We start from the raw sequence: 23,876 nt of genomic DNA on the forward strand, positions 1-23,876 counted from the left end.
CATTGGTAATAATGAGGGCTGCATTTAAGGGAGCTTTAAACCAGGGCCCTTCAATTTTGGCGCTACATTGCCATAATCTTTCAAATTGGGTCCTGATAATTCACCATTCAAATTTATGATTACATTAATTTTTTTTATCAATGCTGATTCTATAATAGTTTAGGAACACATCTGTTATTTGTTTTTGAATGTTATCCTCAAAGAAACTTGAATATAAAATTAGTACAAGCATTTTGGTTGACCGGTTGAATTTGGTTACCCAATCGCATAAGTGATTACCATAAATATCAGACGTTAAGATTCCGTTGGCGAATGAGCTCGTGGTTAAACAATGAGATTAATATTTCAAGAACGGTTTTTATGAGTTCCCTGCGTCATATATTGCTTAAGAGTTTTATTTATTTGCATTTATTATGACTTGAGTTTTTAACGCTCGTATTTCGATGAGAAATAATTGTATCGTCGTAGTCAGAATTACGAGAATGCTTTGCTGAACTTTTATAGCAGATTGCTGAGTGATCAATTCTTCGTAACTGTTTCCTTGAATGTTTCGATATTTTTTTTTAACTATATTTTTCATTTTAATACTTCCTATTTCTTGTTTTATTGAAGAATAGGATTAAATTATTTTTTTTCGTTATCAATTTAAACTTAGTTTTAATAGTTTTCAAAATATTAACTATTATAAATATCTTGATTTTCGACATTGATGACCAACATTGTATCCTCTAGTAGAATAGCGGTGACAATTATTATTGGCACAACGAAAACACGATTCAATTATTAACCAATTACATAAATTAGTAATTCATATAATTTTATGACGTAGGGATGTTTACTATGTTGGCTTGGGTCTGGGTGTTTGTGCCGTCTTTACTTTTAATTTTCTATAACACAAGTGCTTCAGCTATTCACTTAGGATCAGAGTAATGTATGTGTATGTGATGTTGACCCTAAAATTTTTAACAGTGGTTAATAATTATCGAATTTCGAACGAACGCTAGCTCATATTAAATAAACATAATAAATAATCCTCAAAAACGTTTATAATAAAGAAAGCATAACAAGAATCATCTTATACACACAAATAGGAGATTTATCCGCTAGATAACACGGTGTGTAAACTGTTAATGGGATAATATAATTCGTGTATAATTAGCGTGTATCGTGGATTAGTGGGTCATGTAGGAGTGGGCGGCGCGTGGGTGCGCGGGCGCAAAAACCTGCACTGGCTTTATTTGCTACCGATTACGCAATTAGTTTTATGCTTTTGTTGCTGGTATTTTTATTGGTAAACTTGTAAGCGTTGTGGGTGAGGTAGAAGTACTTACAGTTTGTACTATTTATGTATATATAGATGTATATATGGAACGGGACGGCTTATATTATAGAACAAACTACACTTACTTCTGTTATTTTATGAATGAACTTCCTTATTATAATGTTGTCTTAAATTTTCGCGATTACACATTGAAATAAAACTAGCTATAACGGATTAGAGACTAGACTCAGTCTACCCGTGACCACGAACGCTGTAAAGTGCTCGAAACGTCGGGATGTTAAAAATAATTAATATACGCGATTCAAATCCCTTATAGCTAGTTTTATTTCAACTTCCTTATCGAATGGAACTACTAATCTATTTTGATAAAAATAAGTTTATATTAGAATATTTTACGCTTCAACCCTAAAAATACTGGCTGTATATCTACTAATCTCGCCTAGTCATAATTAATTGTTAGTGATTGTTATATTGCGTGCATTGGCACCGCACCAAATAGGCATGTATGAAATATTATTATATGTTCATAATATTAATAAATGTTTCGAATTATTTGATTAAAGGGTAAGTGATGTAAGAAAACAAAACGAAAACTTGAATGTATGCCACAATCAAGTTTTCAAATTTAAGGATCTTATATATTATTATGAACAATCATTATGTGCAAAAGTGTGGACGTAGCTTTATTGATGATATAACTGACTATTTTATATTTTTACACATGTTACTATGGAATGATTCAGTGGGTTTTGCGTGTTAATTTGGAATAATTCGCTAGTCAATCCTAACTGACGGACAAGTATTGTCTTTATAGTTGTTTAACTGATTAAATGAGTCAGTACTTTATACATAACGTAGATATAATATTATGCCTGGTCAAGCGGAACTCATTTCTAACCTTCTGTAGTTTTTAATGTTTTAAAAGATAAGAGAAAGTCGGTGCAATGCTTACAGAAGTCAGCGCCGATCACCACAATGGTGGTTGTGAAATGCAGCCGACTTTGATAAGATACGAATTAGTGATGTGACATTAAGGAATCGCGTATATCGATTGAATATTGTTTACTTTATACCGTTAAAATGGTCGATGATTTGATATTAATATAAATAAATAATTATTTTACGTCCTTTAATTTCACTGTTAACAATTTAAATAAATAGTTGGGCTTTGCGATATATATCAACCGCTCTTAAAATTATAATGAGCAGCAAAAAGAAATACTTATTATTGTTATATTTCAGTTAGTTAGTGTAACTAAAGGTTTACGGGAAAAACATATTAGTAATATTAGTGATCTAAGGAACGGTTTCTAGTCGTTTTATCAATTTTACATACTAAAATAATATGTGATAAATAAAAATATAATGAATTATAGGATATTTTTATCGATAAACTCGTCCCCACACTAGATATTTGCATATTCGTCTTGCGTTATCTGTATTGAGCGGTTATCTCTACTATGAAGTTATACAATGGAGCCGCTTCCGAGGTGAAGAGAGTGCACTTATGATCTGTATTCCTCGTGACGTCTTGTGCAGGAATGTAATATATTAGTTATTACGTACTCGCTGCCGCTACGTGCCTCGACTGGCCACGAACTTCGCGTATTCAGGCTTATAGATTTTTGTTTTCATTATAACGGCACATTATAATAGACTAGTGACTCGTCCCGGTTTCACATGAGAAGATTAGGAAAGAAAATGATATCATATAATTTATTTATGTTTAAAATTGGTTCCGAAGATTACCTGCTACATACAGAACAAACTAATTTGATTATTATAATATAATATAATATAATAATACAATAAAGTAATCAAATTAGTTTGTTTTGTATGTAGCAGCTTATCTTCGTAGTATTAATATAGTATATCATACTATATTAATACTTTTGCTCATCCGCAGACATTTTTAACTTTGCCGTTTCGCAAATTCAAATCGTTTATAAAAAATACATTGGTAAAAAAGGCATTTTATTTGATACAAGATTTTGTAGATGATAAAAAAAGCCTGGAATTAATACCTTTGGACTTCCAGGCAGCATACATTACATACATATATAATTGTATTTAACTAATATGATTGTATTTTTTAAGCTTTGAAAAAGAGTAGCTACTGATTTTCTTGCCGGTCCTTCTCGGTAGAATTTACTTTTCGAACCGGTGGTAGCTTCACTTAATTGTTAAATGACGATTTAAAAGTGCTTGTAAAAGCCCACTTGAATAAAGTTTATTTTGATTTTGACATGATATTCGTCATGTGAGGACAAATTATAACAAACTAGTTGCTGTCGGCAACTTCACTCGCGTTTTATGGGTTGATTATCTTGTGTTAGGCAAAAAAGTATGACCTACCTTGGAGTTCAATGTTGCTTCATAGCAAATTTCGTCAAATTAGATCCATTGGTTTGACAGTGAAAGAGTGACACACAGACAGAAGGAGTTATTTTGCACATTTCTAGTATTAGTATAGATTTAACAGATGAAAATTGGCATTGCTTGTTCGAGATAAAATCGAAGAGAAAATTAGCGTTCCAGACTAGGATATGAAACTATTTTATTTTACGGTATATAAGAAGTGTTTAAAGTTAATAGTGTTTATTATTGTTTTACAGGCAGATAGCCTCCACAGATCATCAAAATTCAAACACGTCGCTCGTAGACCAACAGATGTTTAGATAGTGCACGAATTTTCACTGCGTGTGATCGCAGCGTGTGAATGCGGATGAAGAGTGCAAATCAATAACATAACCTATAAAATTATTATAACTTTAATGTTAGTAGTGTCACTGAAATCATGACGACCTCCGTGGTCGAGTAGCGTGTCCCGGGTTCGATTCCCGGCTGAGTCAATTTAGAAAAAGTGCATTACTTTTCTATGTTGTCTTGGGTCTGCGTGTTTGTGCCACTGTCGTTACAACTGATTTTCCATAACGCAAGTGCTTTAGCTACTTTCATTAGGATGTTGTCCAATATTTAAAAAAATATATAAAGTAAAAATAATAAATTTGAGAATACTGCATTAGTAAAGCTTTAAAAGAGGCCTTCAAATATTAATCACATGTTTAAATTTAACTTCTAAAGAGTAAAGCAACAGTCAATAATCTACTTTGTGTATATTTTTTGGGTTTTTACTGATTATCCTATCGCTAAGCAGGATTTGGTATAGTTATGTTCTGATACGAAGGGTGAAGGTTTTGAGGGTGAGTCAGAACCAGTATAATTACAGGTACAAGCGATATGTCAGTTAACAACATTGGTGACGCTTTGGCAATATAAATTACAATCTAGGTACTCATACATTTGCCATTCTACCTAACAATATAAATATATACATTCAGTTATATATAATAATAATAGCTAAATATACATTGAATGCTTTCAAGCGAATTCTATATAATATATACTGTCATTGAACTGATAAAGAGCTGGGATTTTCTTATACTGGAAAAATTAACTAAATTACTAATTTTAGCATCTACACGAGCATGCGAGCGCAAACCGATTTGCGCAAGCAAACGCAGAGTTTACGTGAACGCTCGCGTTGCCGGAATTTTATACGTTAGAAAGTCCTACGCTGTAGCGATCGAAATACAAGTTAGCAATGAATTGAATTAGTAAAGCAGTTATTAAAATCAATTACGTGGGATTGATATTTGGCCCGTGGGTGCTGACGTGGGCAGCTTCGATTGCCCGCTTGTATTGTCATTCACAATGTTTTTAAAAACATTCTAGATCGTTCATATAAAGTGAGACGAAGTAATCAAAATGGTAGAAAATCTTTTATTTATATTATGGTTACAACACGTTTTGTGTACATGTTGGTTGAAGTTACGAGCTCACTTTGAGCCCGGGTAAGCACCAATGAGCTTTCGTGTGCTCAATTTGTGTTTATAAACCATTTGACGTTGACTATAAACAATACATTTAGGGACCGTAATTATGCTTAAATAGGTAATGCAAAAAAGTTTTTATATAAAAATTGCCTGTATTCAAGGACGCTAATAGTGGTTCGAAATTTAAATTCTATCAATATAGAAAGAAAGAGAAAGAGCTATCAAGAATTTAACAGTCTATATTGTCAAATGTATTTACATAAAGTAAAAGTAAAGTAAAGTAACGCCTATACATTTCCCACTGCTGAAATAAGGCCACCTCTTCCATTAAGGAGAAGGTTTGGAACATATTCCACCACGATGTTCCAATGAGGGTTGGTGGAAGTATTTAAATTCTATGTATTTACATAGTAAACTATTTGTGTACATATTCGGCTATAATTTATATGATAAATAAATCTCACTTTCAATGTAAACAATTTAATATGTAATTGCTGTTTGATATCACGTCTTAAACGCAAATAGGTCTTTAGGTCAACAGTCCTATTCTGTAAGAACTCACGTGAAATGTCGAAAAGCGACTCAAAGTGACAGGTCAGGACATCAGAATACGATGCGTGTATCATTTTTATTTAATCTAAAAAGGGATTTTTTAAACGGGAACATGTCGCCCTCGTCAACCAGATTCATTATGATGATACAAAATTATAAACTTAAAACTATCTTAATTAATCTCAAGTCTTTGCGTACCTACTTAATTTGGATAATTTCTGTGAGATTAGACATTGGATATTACATATTATTTTACTTGGTGGTAGGGCTTTGTGCAAGCCCGTCTGGGTAGGTATCACCTACTCATCAATTATTCTACCGCCAAATAGCAGTACTCAGTATTGTTGTGTTCCGGTTTGAAAGGTAAGTGAGCCAGTGTAAATACAGGCACAAGGGACATAACATCTTAGTTCAGGAATAGTTAATATTTCTTACAGCGTCATTGTCTATGGGTGATGGTGACCACTTACCATCAGGTGGCCCATATGCTCCAAACTATGCAATAGAAAAAGAAAAATCATTTAGATTGATATTGCATTAATTAACAAACTAAATCTAAATCAAGTCTAGTTCTAATTCGTTCTGAGCACATTTCATCAATACGTGCAAGAAATCATCAGGTACATTATAAATTGTGCATATTGAAGATGCTGTGTATCATTTATATGTGCCATGTTTTATAGAATACAGTTATACAGAGCCTGCTCAAAGCTCTTACAGCCCCGTGCCAGTTAAGGACTATTTTTATAACGTCTTGTTTCTAAGTGTTGCCCTTGGTTTCGCTCGCATTTTAGGCGTTGTTCCTGAGACATAAAAAATTGCCTATTTCCTTCACTAGAGCTTGGCTTGCTTCATACAAAATGTCATTAATATGTCTAGTGGTTTAGCTGTTAAAGTGCGACTGACGGATAGACTGAGTTACTTTCGTATTTATAATATTAGTATAGGTACCTTCATTATTCAGCCCAGTCGATTTTGTGCTTACGGAATAGTTCCACAGCTTACGATTTATTTTAAGTGAAAGATGATGGCATTGGGTCATCCTTGACACCATTGAGCATGTATCATAATTCCATAGAATTTAACCGTTTAATTTAAATATAGAATTACCTCATTTGTGGGATTTATTTTTTCCTATATTACTAATATTTAAACTGTAAAATGGGTAATTTACAGGGTGTTGTTGTTGTTGTATACTGTATACCAATAGACCTTTGCCTATTTATAAATTTAATTTTTTATTAAAAACTTAAATAGATAAATCTTATTACACAATACGAGATTATACAGACTATAAAAAGCGTGATACAGGATATATAAAATTTTTTAAGTTGTCTGATTAATTTTATTGCCCTGCTTTGTGTAACTACAGAGTTTCTGGCCGGTTCTTGTCAGTAAAATTTACGCTTCTAACTAGTTGTAGCATTTATTTAATTTTATCCCGTGAAAATAAAATAAAGTATACAATTAACTATAATATGATATATACTGATAATAAAACTGTACCAGCAGTTTTATTTAATGTCAGAAATAATCGATGCCTGCGCCTGTGTGAATTGAGCTTACATACATATATCGATTTTCAATATTCAAAATGCGCAATTCTAAAACGTGCTGATTACGTTGTAAAATATCTCATAAGTAATTAACAGAACTTAATCACTTGCAATCCTTTATAAATAATTATATTGCTAGCTCTGTCGCACACACGTGAGAATGAGCTAGCAAAATAATTAGTTATGTCAAATAAGAGATTGTGTAAAACGTATCTGTATCGTCAATAAATTCATTTAAAAACAGTCAATCCGGTTCCATTTCTAAATCATTACATAAATAAAACGATTCTTTTTCGAAAAGTATTCGAAATTCGAATTATTAGGTTTTAAAAATTTCGCTATCCATGAAACGTCTTAATTCTAAATTAATGTTTTTTTTTTTAATTATCTATTATTATTTTTGTGTCAATGACTGTGTTTTATTCATTCATGCAATTGTTGACCATTATTATAAACAGCCTTAAATATTCTCAACAGTTCAAATATAACTTGTTTTTACTAAAACTAGTATCTAGCATGTTAATTCCGGAACCGGTTGTTTTAAAGTTAACGTCATTTTGTTTAAAAAATATAAGCCGTATGCCGATGTGAATTAATTAAATTTCGAGTATTATTATTTAATTTGGGAGTTAATTTAGATTTGGCTTATGTTGACATTGTCATTTAAATCTGACAAGTAACATAGCGTGTATAATGTTATTATTTCATAACATATAAGCAGCGGTGACATATGTACGCATACATGTATACACATACATATACATATAATGTGTTTGAATACAATTATTGATTAGCAAATTTACTGCTCTTTGATTGGAGAAAGTTTATCCAGCAAGAAAGTTATTGGTCGTTACAAAAAAAAATTCTAAATTTAAAAATTTGAGCGCTTTCTTTTTTTAAATTTAAAAAAACTTAGCATATTATTTGTGGTTTTATTTACCTTTACGGAGTTAGTCGGATAATTAGGTGGTATATTTTTAGCTACAATAGAGGTCAGTGTTGATATATGAAAGAGATAATTTAATATTTACAAATACGATCCATCTTGTATGTTTGTGTCCGCTGCGTGGCCGAAGTGGTTCTGATTGGGAACGCATTCAGACCGAGTTGAAAGCAGCAACATTAACGCATCGTGCGTTGATAAAACATAAATCAATGAGCCGCGAGCTTTGTAGGGTAACAATCGTTTTTTTTTAATTTGTTTGTGACAAGCAAAAGCGTGAATTAGTCATACGACGCAAAATGTAATAAATACCAATGGAGATTGAACGATTAATTTTCAGAGAAAAAGTTCGTTACTTAGATTATGTATGATGTATTACTTTGTGTATTATTTTGTTGTGTATAAATATCTTCTATCTATTGGGTTATATTTGGATCGTTATTTTATAAAGAAATAATAAATTGAAAGCGACTCTCAGTTCGAAACGTAGATTTAAGTGAGCAGAACTCACAAGATACTCAGCAGATACTCTTTTTCAACTGACTTCAAAAAGGCGGAGGTTATTAATTCGGCTGTATTTTTTGATCATCGACACTATTTGCACACTCTTTCAATGCAAGATAAATAGAAAATAAAGTAAGACATAACTTTTGAAGCTCACAATACTTCTTGTATACATGCAAGGATTATTCGATTATACATTACATAATTATTATTAATTCGTACGATACTGTTTATGAAACAATTATATCAAGTAAAAAAATAAAGATATATATTACATTACAGATAATTATCTTCACTTTAAGTTCATAAGTAAGCCTTCTCTAAATGTAGGTTAGGTTATCGCATACAGATGTGCCAGAATGTTGCCAACCGACCATTACGTTTTATAAAAACGCCAGTAAAAAGTCATCCCATTGTTGTTGGTGTTACACACGCACACATCCACAAATATGTAATGACCCATCGATGGACAAAAGTCCGGCCCGTTCTGTATATAAAAATATAAATCAATTGTATACTTCCAATTCAAAAATGAGGTCATATTGTGCAAGTGACGTCCTAAACATTGATTAAGTATAAATCAATTATTTGCATTGAATACGTGTAGTGTGACCATTATTATGGATTTGCTTGATACTTGTAGGCTGTATGCACACATTCATTTGCCTATGTAAATAACAATACAAAAAGTTCTAAAAATTCAACGGTATCTTTGTCTATGATATCTGGTTGTATTGTCATCATGATAAACATTCATATGATATTATAAATTCGAATGTAGGTTTTGAACTGCACAACCGTTTTTTTTTAATTTGCTTATACGTCACCAAGGTTATAGAGAACATAGGTATTCTAACACACATCACCACACTCACCCATGGATGACATGGAGACATTGGATGAAAGCCATAAAGTACCGGTTGGTTAGTACAGATACGTTGACCACAAAATCCTTAGTTAAACATATAAATTAAATATCCTAATTACAAAACGATCGTTGTCACTCTACATGACCATAGCGCCACATTTGTATTAGGGTCGACTTTGATGCGCTCGCACTCCTCCAGAAGCGTCATTTATTTCGTTTTCATGCGCAAACGCAAACGGGTCAATGACCTCCCATATGTTGCTTTACAAGTGCACATTTGTTCGACGAACCCTGATTTCTTTATTGATATTGCGAGTGACGTCACGACGTACGTGCTTGACGCTTAATTGAATGATTTATCACTAATAATTTACTAAGAACTCTATCAAAATAGGAAATAACATGACTAGCTCTATTACTTTGTGTAAATAACTAATTCTAATGACATGCCCCTACGTCATTCAACTCTCAATATCAGCGACCTATTACGAATGGAACATCGAGATTTCGTAAAATTTGAAACCGATTAAGCTCAGATGTGTCATCTTGATGTCACCTGTAAAAAAAAGATTACAAAATCAACATCGAAGTTGATGAAATCCGTTTTCAGTTTTGGTTAGTTTGGCGATTGGGATTTCAAAAATCGAATGGATGGATAGTTTTTGATTTTCAAATGTCTAATGATAAAATTTCGCAGATGGTTGAGATCTAACCATTAATATGAAATGCTTTAAATAAAGAATTTTATTCTTTTTTTGGAGTGTATTACTCATTGACCATTACTTATTCTGCCTAAGGGACAATGGACTGCGTTGCAGCCCAACTTAAATTATTAATGAGCCAGTATACAGATACGGTGGGTAAAACTGTGGTAGGTTGGAAAAAGTATGAAATATTACAGACCTAGAGCGGATAAATCACTTATTTATTGATTGATGTTTTAATTAAATAAAATTTCTCTTACGGAAAAAAGCGTAAATGTGTATTTTATGTAGTTATTATTATTAGTCCCACGCGGCTTCTAGCTTTTTAGAGTGTTGGGCGTCATGTGTTAGGTAAAAACAATCCACGTCCTTTCTTGGAGTTCAAAATTGCTCCATACCAAATTTCATCAAATTCAATTCAGGGCTTTGGTTGTGAAAGAGCGACAGACATACAGAGTTACTTTCACATTCATAATATTAATATAGATTGAAATCAGAGATTCGTGATCACGGTTACCCTTACCTTAACAGCCGTTATGCATCTTTACTTCCCCAAATACAAGTCACGTGCTAACAAACAGCACACAAAGGTTGGGCAAACATTGGCTATTGGCTAAATTTGATCATAACCAGTTCTCAAGTGTTCTGAAGTGGCCAAAACGTACGCTTCAAGTAAAATTTGTACGTTTGTTTATGATTAATATTTGCGCTGTAATCGACACGGTAGGAAAGCGAGTAACTGTTTGTCTCGTTTTATATTGGGTTCGTAAGGAAGGGTTCTAATTCCGTTCTATAACTGAGAAGTTAGCTTCTATCTATGGTTTTGCTTTCGTGATTATTTTCTGGAAAAATTATACCCTGTGGCAGCAAGTGTAAAACATTGTATGTAACATTTTTTTTTTCAAATATATTTGTCTTTCTATTTATTGAGCGCTATTGTGTTGTGCATTTTGAATTGCCCAAATTATCCAATCCATTTGCACGATAAACGTGCAGACAAGACATCCGAGCATAATGTATATAATTATCTATCTATTGATAGAACAAAAAATTAATTAGAATTATAAACTGCAAGTTCGGTCTTAGCCGCTTAAACTGTTAAGATGAGATCACTGAAATGACCACTTCAGATTACTTTAATGCATTATGATAATTTTATCAAACTAAATACATATATATAAACAAAGAATTTATTTGCCAACTGTCAACCTAAATAACACGCCACTCAATAAAAAACCTTGTAGTCTTTGCTTTAAGATCCATTATACTCTAAATAATATCTTACATGGCCCTCTACGCTGGCACAATTAGAACAAATATACGAAATTAGTTTATGCGATAATTACGCTTAACGTAAACGAATAAGGATCGGATTTCTATTAACGTAAGAACGTTAGCGACCTCAGTATTAGGATCAATTAGCAATAAGTGGTCAGGAGTCCGGACTATGGGCCAATTCGTTCAATTCGTAAGCTCAATTGGGACCAGATTGATGAGGTAGGTTGATTTATTCACTATTAAAGAGGATTGTTAAATGTTTATGGGGTTCTGAGTGCTTATTGATTTCTATTTTCATTAACTTTCTGCAAAGGGACTTTCTTACTCGTGTAGAACTCACTACACCAAAATAATTTAAAATTTTACAACATATTTTACGAAACTTAGGGTGTAAAATGGGGGTTGGAGATTTTATAAATTTCGGTAAAGGCTACTAGGCAGTTCAGCTATTAGTAATGTATCTTACACATTTTATAATATGTTTCAGTAAAAGATTGGATATACATATGTTTTTGCTTGTATAGTTTCGTTTAAATTCATCTACACAAAACAAGTATCATCTTAGCACATTCGTATTGATAACATGTACTAAAAATAATTACCATATCACAAGAAACTAATTTGAATCGTCTGTAAAAAAACAGTACATCAGTTTTTACGAAAATCCTTATAAGAAGGTTTTGTAACGTCTTGTTACTCAAAACCAAAAAATATTATGATGTATAATTCTTTAAATATACGAACAAAGGATTGCAAATTTACATGTTAATGATAATTTTTTCGTAAGCAGATATTGCGCATACAACCAACACGTGTTTGAGAATATAAAAAATCATTGTATGTGGTGTTTGTTTATAAAATATATAACGCCGTTTATAGTAGTACTAAATGCTTTATTTCTTTTATTACTAATTACAATATAAATTGAATAATGCCATGTGTTTCTGTTCGGCTAAGCCCACACTGTGAAATTATACTACGCGATTTGTATGCTCAGATACTCACCGCGACAGAATTTGTATCTTGCAAAATTTTAAATCGAGATTGTTTTTACACATACATATGATGATAAATATGTATTATTATTATTATTTTTTTATGATATAGTTTAGTGGACGAGCATATGGGCCACCTAATGGTAAGTGGTCGCCATCACCCATAGACAAAGACGCTGTAAGAAATATTACAATTTCTTACATCGTCAATGTGCCACCAACCTTGGGAACTAAGATGTCATATTCCTTGTGCCTGTAGTTACACTGGCTCACTCACCCTTCAAACTGGAACACAACAATACTGAGTACTGTTATTTGGCGGTAGAATAACTGATGAGTGGGTGGTCCCTACCCAGACGGGCTTGCACTAAGCCCTACCACCTAGTAACTTTAACTTAATTTTCAATTTCAAATAAAGACGTTTTTCTTGGCACAACGGTCTCGCTTGTATATTTTTAATATTAGTTTATAATATAACACTCCTATCCATCATGATATTATATATGATATTTTTATACACAATAATACAATTATTCCATAATTAAATTAATGAAATAAATGTACCGTGGTAAAGTTGCATGTGTTTTATGATCATCATTGAATCTTTAATTTATGGAGTTTCATGTATTTTCTGGCACCATTGAACTGTAAAATGGGACTGCGTTTTACCTAATTATCCATAGCATGAAGGGTGGAACCCTCAGATGTTAAATTCATAGCATTATAGATATTATCTCTATTAATATAAGATCTATATTAGAATGTATGTTAGTTACGTGGTCAATGAACATTTGTTACAAATGTATTAATGATCATACATTCGTTTTGTTTTAAGAGAAGTGCTATGCAACAATACATTTAGGGGGATCGATGTTTAATGTTCCATTCTTGGTATGAGTTCCCAATCAATTGATTGTTACATCATTATTTATTAAAAAAAACAACTGCATTAATATGTTAGCATGTTTGGAATAAATTCGTAGCAGTAATAGTAGTATTTATTAATAGGAAGTTCATTTGTGAAACTATCTGCATATGTAAAATTTAAAGAAATACATTGAGACTGTTTAAGATTTTATTAACGGATTAATACAGAAACAGATATAATCAGGGTTCAAATACAAGCTTTATATTAAAAAAATGTCAAAAGAAGAACATATTTTTTCCGACCGGGATAGTCATAATGCTCGATTTTATCATACATGTAACCCTTCCTTATCACTCTTCTTGAAGATATCCGCATTGAAATATATCTATCTATGTATCATTGGTCATTAATGTATTACACGTCAAATTAAAGAAGTCGTCAATTGGATTCCTTTCCAATTGAATTGAGACGAATTCTTTAATTAGATTCCTTATATATTCAGTAATAAGCCATAGCGTGTTGGGATAGCAATTGTTTCACTGATTGCCAATTGACACAGTATCCCAAGCGACATGTCACGTCGCCATGGCTTTCTTCCACGGAACCATATCATCGTGCGTGTCGTAATAATAATATAATTGCTTGTTCAATCTTAGGGTTGTACACGATAATATTTATTGGACAATATCACGGAATTATGAAGTTGTTAATGGTAGTATTTCGTACTATGAATTATTGCGGAAAAATGTAGCTTTCTGTGCTAATCCTACTTCTGTTATATATTAAGTGTTCTGTTATATATTATTGTTTTACGGAGGCAGTTTAATAAACTATTGACGTGTTTGAACCTTTTAAAAGCTTATATGTACGATGTGTCTATGGTAACCAGGTACGTACCACAGATACATCGCATTTACCTCTAAGCAACAACACTTCGTATGTGTTTCGGTTTGAAGGATGAGTGTGCCAGTGTAACTACATGCACAAGGGACATAATAGTTCCCAAGGTCAGTAACGTAAAGCCAATGTCTATGATCAGTGGTGACCTCTTAACAGTTAGTCCATTTCATCATCATTAACACATATAATTAAAAAATATATGGAATGTTTTATTATAAACACTTAATTTTGACGCAAATTGATCAGGTTATTTCATTACCCTTTTGCGTGTATGTTCAAAACGGTTTTAAAATCGTATCACAATAAACATTTAACTTCGAAACATGCGAAAGAATCGGTCACGAACATAATAAACAGCATGATGTACAGACGATCAAAAATTATGTACCTTTATAAGTAAATATACACATCATGTGTCTAAGGATCACTTATGTCAAATATCTATATTATATTACTAAAAGAGGTACACATATTACTTAAATAAATTACATTTATAAAAGAAACACGTTAGTAATTTTCTTTACATCTTTAATTTAAATCATTATATAGTATAAAACACAGTCGCTTACTTCTGCCTGTCTCTATGTATGCTTAGATCTTTAAAATTACGTAACGGATTTTGATGCGATTTTTTTTAATAGATAGAGTGATTCGAGAGGAAGGTTTATGTATATAATACATGGACAATATAGTTAAGAAACACAGGTAATTTTAGAAGTTTCTAATGTGATGTCGTAAATAAACAAATTATGTAGTATATTTACTATGAGTATTGCACTCATGGGAAGCCGGGGCGGGTTGCGAGTATTGAATATTTACAATTAATAAATTTAATCTACGCTTTCATCAACGCCATGTATACACATACAGCCTTCTCACTTTGTACTCTTATAATTTCTTAACAGAGATAATGACAGGAACAATAAGGGTGGACTATAATTTACTCCAAGTGGACCTTATAAGGTATTCCATTAAAGGTTTGCGATAAAAATCAAGTTTAATGCCGGTGATACACTGTGATTACAGCGCGATTTGTTGCTCTAAAATGCTACGCTTGAGTTGCTCATAAAATACTATAGTAGAGTATATGTTAGTTCTACTTACGAACTATATTCATATATTTATCTTACAAGACAAATATAGGTACAATGGATATTCAAATAAACATTCAGAGTTATTTTTAAATAAGTCTTTGTGTTTGTGAATTATTGAACTTTCATCCAGAGAAAAAATGCACAAGCTATTTTTGAAATAATAAAAGCAATTCCCCATTTTAAGAAATTACTGATATTTAGCTCTAGTAAATAAACCTCCTGTGCTGGGACGAAATTGCCCAAGGGGTCGGGATCGAACCTGCTAGTTTTTTCAACGCTAGGCGGCTCGAAAACCTACCGACTATTTATATGCGCTATTAACGATTCCAAATTTTAATTTAATTATACATAGATAACTATGTACATGCGTTACACTTTGTTATTGATTGTTATAAAATTTAATGGTTCATAAAGGTAGTCCGTGGAATTTAAGATTTTTTGACCGAATTATTTGAACTGGTAGGAATCCTCACATAATGAAAATATGACCATAGCTAAGTAATGGATGGCTAACTTAACCACTTTCGGGTGGCGTTGAGAGCAAAACCAATACGGGGCGGAGCTAGCGGCATCCTCTGATTTAATGCGGAACATTGTATCTTATACACTCGTAATACCCGTCATTTGTCAGTCGCCATATTTGAGCTACTGACTATCTCGACGAACAATCGATTCATTTGTATTGCTTTATTTATAGTCTGTGGTCGTGTTGTCATTTTGTTTTATTTTTAATTTGATGGTATTATTATATATTTTTTTACGATTTAAAAAAAAAACAACGATAACTATTTTACTGTTGCATGGGTTAGCGAACGAGCGTATGGGCTATCTGATGGTAAGTGGTCACCACCACTCATAGACAATGGCACCATAAAAGGTATTAACCATTCCTTCATTCACTCAACCTTCAAACCGGATCACAATAATACTGAGTGCTATTTTTTAGCGGTAGAATATCTGATGAGTTGGTGGTACCTACCCAAACGGGTTTGCACAAAGCCCTACCACCAAGTAATGATATAAGTCTATAACACCAAAATTTATCACATTTATCGCATCATTTGAGCAGAGATGGCCCAGTGGTTAGAACGCCTGCATCTTAACCGATGATTTCGGGTTCAAACCCAGGCAAGTATCACTATATATATGTGCTTAATTTGTGTTTATAATTCATCTCGTGCTCGGCGGTAAAAGAAAACATCGTGAGGAAACCGTGCATATGTCAAATATCATAGAAATTCTGTCACATGTGCTTTCCACCAACCCGCATTGGAACAGCGTGGTTGAATATGTTCCAAACCCTCTCCTTAATAGGAGAGGAGGCCTTAACCCAGCAATGGGAAATTAACGGGCTTCTTCTTTACTTACTACTTTGATATTTACTTAACTATTTCTTTCAATATACTTGTTCCGTATAGTTCTGTTGGTAAATACCATCTAAACAACGCTAACATTTCAAACAACCATTGCATTGACTGAAGTTATAAAAACTATCAAATACACCGGTGGAATACAATTTCAATGACTAACGTCCATAGTCAATGAAAGTCGAGTAAATAATGAAATGCCTTGGAGCGTGTTTTCCCAATGAATCACTTTATCGTACATCGCGACACATACGACACACACAGACAAATAAGACTGAAGTTATTAGAATAGTGGATCATATATATGTATTCATATATACATTATAATTATTGTAAATAAATCTTGGAAAATATTTTACAAGTGGGCATTGCATTAATGATACTATGTACTGCTTTACTACAATGTAAACGCTTGTATGTATTTAGTGGACTGGAAAGATCTCCTCTCCTCTTATTTTATTTATTAATTAAATACTAGCGACCCGCCCCGGCGTCGCACGGATACTTGATATGTATGATTATATTTTGGTCCAAATACGTTAAGGCGTTTTTTGTGAGAGTGTAATAAACATACATACATCCGTCCTTAAATCTATCGCATTTATAATATTAGTAGAATGGTAAACAAAACATATTGTCACAGATTGCAGGTAAGATAATAAATACAACATTCAAAAGATAGGTCAAAATCCTGACTATTTGTTCACATATAATTTACAAAACCCAACAAAAAACAATACTCATTAAAATAAATCATTCAAGACAAACGATAAACTATAAAAATAAGAAATTAAAACTGAGTTTTTGCGTCGTGATTATGATACTCACGACTTTGTACACCTTAAGTCATACTCTACTAATCTATTGAGTCACCGGAAGTCGGATATGAGTAAATGACGTCACGTGTCGGTTGTACGAAGGCGATCATTAATGAGCTAATGACCCAGCACCCTGTGACTTGCGAGCCCTGAGTATTAGGGCTTGGCTTTTAATATGTGTGAAACCGGATTGAATTTGTATTGTTACATATTTGGTTAAGTTTTGACTGTCTAAATGTACTCCAATACACCAATACACTACCAACAATAACAACAGTGGAGAAGCGTGCTGATTTTAGCTCAAAACCTTCTCTTAGGGAAATGACTTAAAAAGTAATAGAATATTTGAAGAAAAATTAAATAAATTAACGGCTTAATTTATTTAATTTTTCTTCACTATTTTTCAAACAATTTATTTTGTCCATTCTTTCGGTTTCTAGATCTGTGGTATATCAACATTGTGATATAAATAATTTCATAGTTTTATTATAAGTAAAATATAGAGCAGTGCAATACTTAGAGCAGACCTCATCGATTTCACTATGAACAAATAGTTCTTTTTTTCATTTATTTAACGTCTACCTACTAAAATAATTGCTATAATAAGTTTTAGTTAGATAAATAAATAAATATACGTAAACATCAATGTTATTGAAAAAAGTAATTTTACGCGGCTTACTGGTAGAAGTTGTCACGTATTTTTGTTCATCTCTTTCTTTTTCGTTCCCTCTCTCTTTCTATCGTATATAGGTTTAATACAATATTATGTAAACATTTTTTTGTTACTGTAATAATTCAAATATGGAATTTTTATTTAAAAAAAATATGGTGCCATTTAAATATATTTTCAAAAGTTGTCAACGTTTTTAACATTATATTTTCTTTTATAGATAACAACGTGGACAGCGCGCACAGACAGATCGATCAGAAATCGAACCAGTGGTTCGGAGCCACGCTCACGAGCACCGGCAGGAACGGACCTATTGTTGTGAGTAAATTATATTGCATCTTTCCTATCACCATTTTTTTTTACCTGACTGGTTTTGATCATACTGACAGTAGTACTCAACAGAGGCTAACAAACTGTCTAGGATATATTATACTAAATTGCGTCAGCTTCAAAAAAAAGCTAATAAAGATAATTAAAATAAGATATATTATCAATATTATTCATATCATATAGCACTCAGGATCAAAATATTTGTGAATTTCTACGAGTTTTTTTTAGAAATGTCAGAAGCGTCACACATAGGCTAAGTATCCTGGAGCCTAGGCCGGCAGATTTAGAGGGGTGGCAAATTTAGCCCAAATTCGTTATTATCTTACAGAAATAAAAAAACAACTTATTATATGTAAACACATTACCTTCGTAATTCGTATTCTCGTCACTACATAGCGAATTGGAAAAATAATCTAGTAACTGACAGAAATATCACCTAGTTTATAATCATACTAATAACGGGAAAAAATCGATGTAATGAGGACGATAGGACACGAAAGTAGGGGCGGCAAAAATTGAATAGCCTGCTAGCCTACTAGCGGCAGATTTATAAATCCGCCATTGCATACAAACAACCTCTTTTATAGTTTGAGTTTTGCTTTATTTGAGCAGTCTCATTTGAAAATCGGCCAGTAATATTTTTAACTTTCTTTAGATAGTGCATTTATTAAATGTATTAATTTACGCACGAATTAAGTACGTATGTTGTAAATTTGTATATATATTAATATATAGGCATTCTATACACAAAAAACACAGAACGAGTAAAGACACAGAAACAAAAAATTTGGTTCGAATTTAAGTTATGTCAATTGGTCAAGAGCTTGAACCAATCTTTAGTATGGGATTCCCAAAAAATGTTTCCAATGTTCGCGAATTTTATATCGAAACTTTGCAAGTAAAATATCTTTAGTTCAGTGGGAAAGTGTTGTGTTGTAATAAATATATATTAATTAAGAACTATTTGTAGGACATAAAATAGCAGAGCTATTAGGAAAACGCATGTAGTATGTAAATTAAGGTTTGTTTACTGATTGGAATACGCTACGACTTACAGTGGAATTTTAGGCAGCATTTAACGAGAATGAAATGAAATCGCGCGATACATATATTGTATATAAATTAAAAGTAACAGCCTGTATATTTCCCACTGCTGGGCTAATGGCCTCCTCTCCCATCAAGGAGAGGGCTCGGAACATATTCCACCACGCTGTTCCAATACAGTTGGTGGAATGCACATGTGGCAGAATTTCAATGAAATTTGACACATGCAGGTTTCCTCACGATTTTCCTTCACCGGCGAGCACGAGATGAATTAAGCACATATATATAGTGTAGCTTGCCTGGGTTTGAATCCGAAATCATCGGTTAAGACGCACGTGTTCTAACCACTAGGCCATCTCGGCTCTCATCATATTATATATGTAGAGACATAACTCTTTTAGAATGTATAGATATAGTTAGATAGTGATCTAACGTATCTGCGCCGGAATAATCCGGTGGTATTTTGAAACTGGTTAATGTCTTAAACAAGATTTTTTATGAATACTAATTCAAAGAAACAAAACCTTTGGACAATTGTTTTGTCTTATATAATTTTTTATCTATGCTGTATCTCCTAAACTCGTTAGACGATGCGACACCGTTGTTAGTTTATGGTGTCTCATGACCCCATAAACATTGTAATGGTGACCTATAAAGTTTACGGGTCTTGGCTGCACCCTTCCTGTTACACCCAACGTCGTGAACTGATTGGAGGATGATGGCTTTTAGACGAAAGGTCAACTTTTCACATTGTTCATGCCTGTCTATAGATATCTTTTGTTTATTGAGTTATATTTTAAGACTGTTATTGATAAAGATTGTATTCTTACCACAGAGTAAGAGCTTATCATATATAAAATTAAGTATATTTAATATTACATATTAGATATGTATCTTGTGTATTAATATTGAAATACAGTTCGAATTGAAAAATATTAACAATAATTGTGTGCTGTGATATAATATGAGTGTGTGTATGTGTGTGTGATTGAGTAATGACTTTAAATTATATTTCTTTATATGCAACCTCTTTGTTTGTTAAGTGAAATTTACATTAATAATATAGTTTAATCAAATAATATTTGCCGATATTTTAAATAAATGACATTTAAAAAAAGTAAAATAGTAAACGATTTCGTAGTAAACATACTGTTAGGAATTGCGTTTTTTTTCTAAGTTAGTTTCATTATACTGAACCTTTTTTTATTAAATTAACATTAAAATATAATATATTTTATTTAAATTATATATACCGGATTTTTAAATATATTACAACGTCAATTTGACATATCAGGTTTTCAGATTCGTTGTTTTCTTATAAATATTAAATTGAAGTTTTTAATCTCAGTACGCTTGTAAAGTTGTAATCTTAAAATATTGTGAATTGCTTATCAAAGTTTTTTAACGAAAATGAGGTAAAAAGGTAATTTTATTATATATATTGGTAACGATTGCCCATACATATTATCACTAAGAAATATTAAACACTGTAACATCAGCAATACGTAACTATCCTTTGGGACTGAGATGTTATGTCCCCCGTTCCTGTAGTCATACTGGCTCAATCAAACTTCAAACCGGAACAGAACAAAACTAAGTATTATTATAGGGCGTAAGTAGAAGAGTTTGCACTAAGCCCTACCATATATATAGTAGGGACTATTCATGAACAATATTTGTCTCTTATATTATTCATTAAAGGTTCATATGTCATAATTTATGACGTCATCAAGAGCAAAGATAGCTAAGTGGATGCAACGTAAATCCTACCCGTGGTTTGTTCAAACCCGAGTACCATTGATTTTCCATGAAATTAATTTGTTTTTTTTTTTAATTCAACTCGTACTCAATCAAGGAAAACATCGTAAGGAATCCAAACAGCAGAATATACAGAATGTTATATTTTTATACACGGCTTTCATTCAATCATTTTTTTATGCAAAAAAGAAATCATTACACGAAATTTAATTAATTATTTTTTTTATGTTTCTGAACTTTACTTGACTTATGGTTTTTAATCAAAATGCCCGCGTCGTGACTTTCCACAATATTACGAATGTCCTACCCTTATCAAGATGTTATTTATCATGTCCGCCATTAATTTTCCCCGTGAAAGGCGTTGGTATTTGCAAGTGGGTCAGGAATACAATCATGGGGTTGCCACACCATTAGGTCAGAAGGTCGCTTTTACGATTTGTGGACGGTGTTATCTATGTCACGGGGAAAGGGGTTGACTCTTAGTGGACATTCTGAAGTATATTGCTTGGTCAGTGGTATTGAGCGACGTTTATACGTGATTCATGTTAGTTAGGTTTTTTAACTAAAATAGTGTGGGGATAGGATAAGCTGACTACGAAAGATAGATTTCAGACTTTTTTAAAGTATTAGTAAGGTATTTTTGATATATCAAATATATTTTTATCAAAGCTTCATAAATGTTATTGGATAAAGAAAGGTTTCGTCATTAAATATCATAGCTTAGTTTCGGTAAAGTAAATAACTTAATTAATTTGAAATTATAAAAAAATCTTTTCAACGATAAGAGTGTAACGATCGGACGTAATATAACTAATTCTCCTACTCGGAGTAAATTTTTTGGAACGTAGATGACTATTATCCTAGTCTGGTAAATTTAAAAGTATAGGATAAATATAACAATATAGATATATTTAGTCTACCTAATGGATAATTCTATTTTAGAGGCATAGGCTAATCCTAAGGCTAAATCATTGTAAATATATTTATTTTTTTCAAGTTTGAACCCGCAATTGATACACCAAACCGAACCACAGAGCCATTTCGGCATTGGATTTCTTAAAATAATACCATATCAAACGTTTAGTATAAATGTATTGAAACATTAACAAACGTATAAAGATGAATCAGAATATGGCGTCGATTAATTACAATATACGAATAACATCGCGGTTAGCTTTCAGTTCGACTTTTTTCCAAGATCTCCAACGATCGCGTTCGCCGAAGTGGTACCATACTCGGTTTTTGTGACCACTTAAAGGGGAGACGGAATTTTTATTTAGGTATGCCGAATTAGTGCAAAAACGGACCGAAAGGCTGATGCGGCAATTTGTTTGGATTTTTGTTCTGTTTGTGAACGCGTTGTGTTCTGAATTAGTGATGGATTCTCTTCTCTACAGGCTGTATACGAATCCTTCGAAGATTTTATATTTTTAATCTGTAGGAATATTAATAATATTTATCATTTTGAGATCCAAGATAATGTGTACAATTAAATTAATATTTTTCGTGCTGATTCATTTAATTTGATTCTATTATTTATTTTTTATTTTTGACAAGATGACATTAATGAAAGTTCCAAGTCCATTAAGATATCTGATTTAATTTTAAATTTCATATAATCTCATTTCATTGTATAATGTTTTCACTTGTGAGTTATTTTTATCAGAGGAAACTTATGTATGTATTTTTGTATAATATTATGATATAAGTGCCGTTGTGAGTTTCCTTGAAAGTAATAAATGAATGTTGTTCTGAACCATAATACAACCATAGTCCAAGTTAGTAGTTGTTGTTCAATTTGACAATTAAATTAATGTAACAAATAGTAAATTACGATTACATAAATTACAGAGACTCTTTGTTTCTCTCTTAAGTAATAGTATTTTCTTTGTCATCACAAATTAATCTGGCAAGATACTCTATATGTAGTAGAGTAACAATCCACATTTTATTTCAGTGTATTAACATGGATTTATAACTAACTCATAATATTCGCATAAGATTAACGTTAATCCGTCATCACGGTTTTTCGACCTACTTAAATCTATTTTCATTGTTGTTTCTTATAGAAGCTTTAAGTATTTTATTAAATCTTTATTGTTTGACTAGTGGGTCGCCCGCGAAACTTTGCATTTATTCAGAAGGTTTTTGTGGTATTTTAAAATCTATAAAGTTTTGTGTTGATTTCATTTCTTTAGAAAGTAATGAAACCTTTTTTAAATGACTTTTTTTAATGTAAAATATATAAGTTCTCTGTAACCGGCCAGTATTTTTTTCCAGTTTCTAAAATTATATCTTCATTCAATTGTAATATTATAACTTCTTTTTCACATCTACAACTTGAGCTCTTCAAAATGAGACCTTAGTCTATCATATGCAGCTATCGTCCCATAATCACTGGGATACTATATAAGATTGTTTAACAAATATATATATGAAACAGCCTGTATCGCGTCGGCTACATATCGTTTAAGTTACTTATTGATTTATAATTGCTCACCCGATATGT

At 32.1% G+C, this 23,876-nt stretch overlaps 1 protein-coding gene across 5 annotated transcripts in view; it reads left to right on the top strand.

Moving 5' to 3' along the window:
- The window catches only part of LOC124533764 (integrin alpha-PS2), a 106,075-nt gene that overhangs the window by 40,578 nt on the left and 41,621 nt on the right, over positions 1-23,876 (top strand). For all 5 annotated transcript variants that reach the window (XM_047109265.1, XM_047109267.1, XM_047109268.1 and 2 more), the window contains exon 3: positions 18,456-18,553. In XM_047109265.1, coding sequence (XP_046965221.1) covers positions 18,456-18,553 — 98 coding nt within the window. The remainder of the gene's footprint in view (positions 1-18,455; positions 18,554-23,876) is intronic.

Source organism: Vanessa cardui, chromosome 11 (genome assembly GCF_905220365.1).
Source record: "Vanessa cardui chromosome 11, ilVanCard2.1, whole genome shotgun sequence".
Lineage (NCBI taxonomy): Eukaryota > Metazoa > Arthropoda > Insecta > Lepidoptera > Nymphalidae > Vanessa > Vanessa cardui.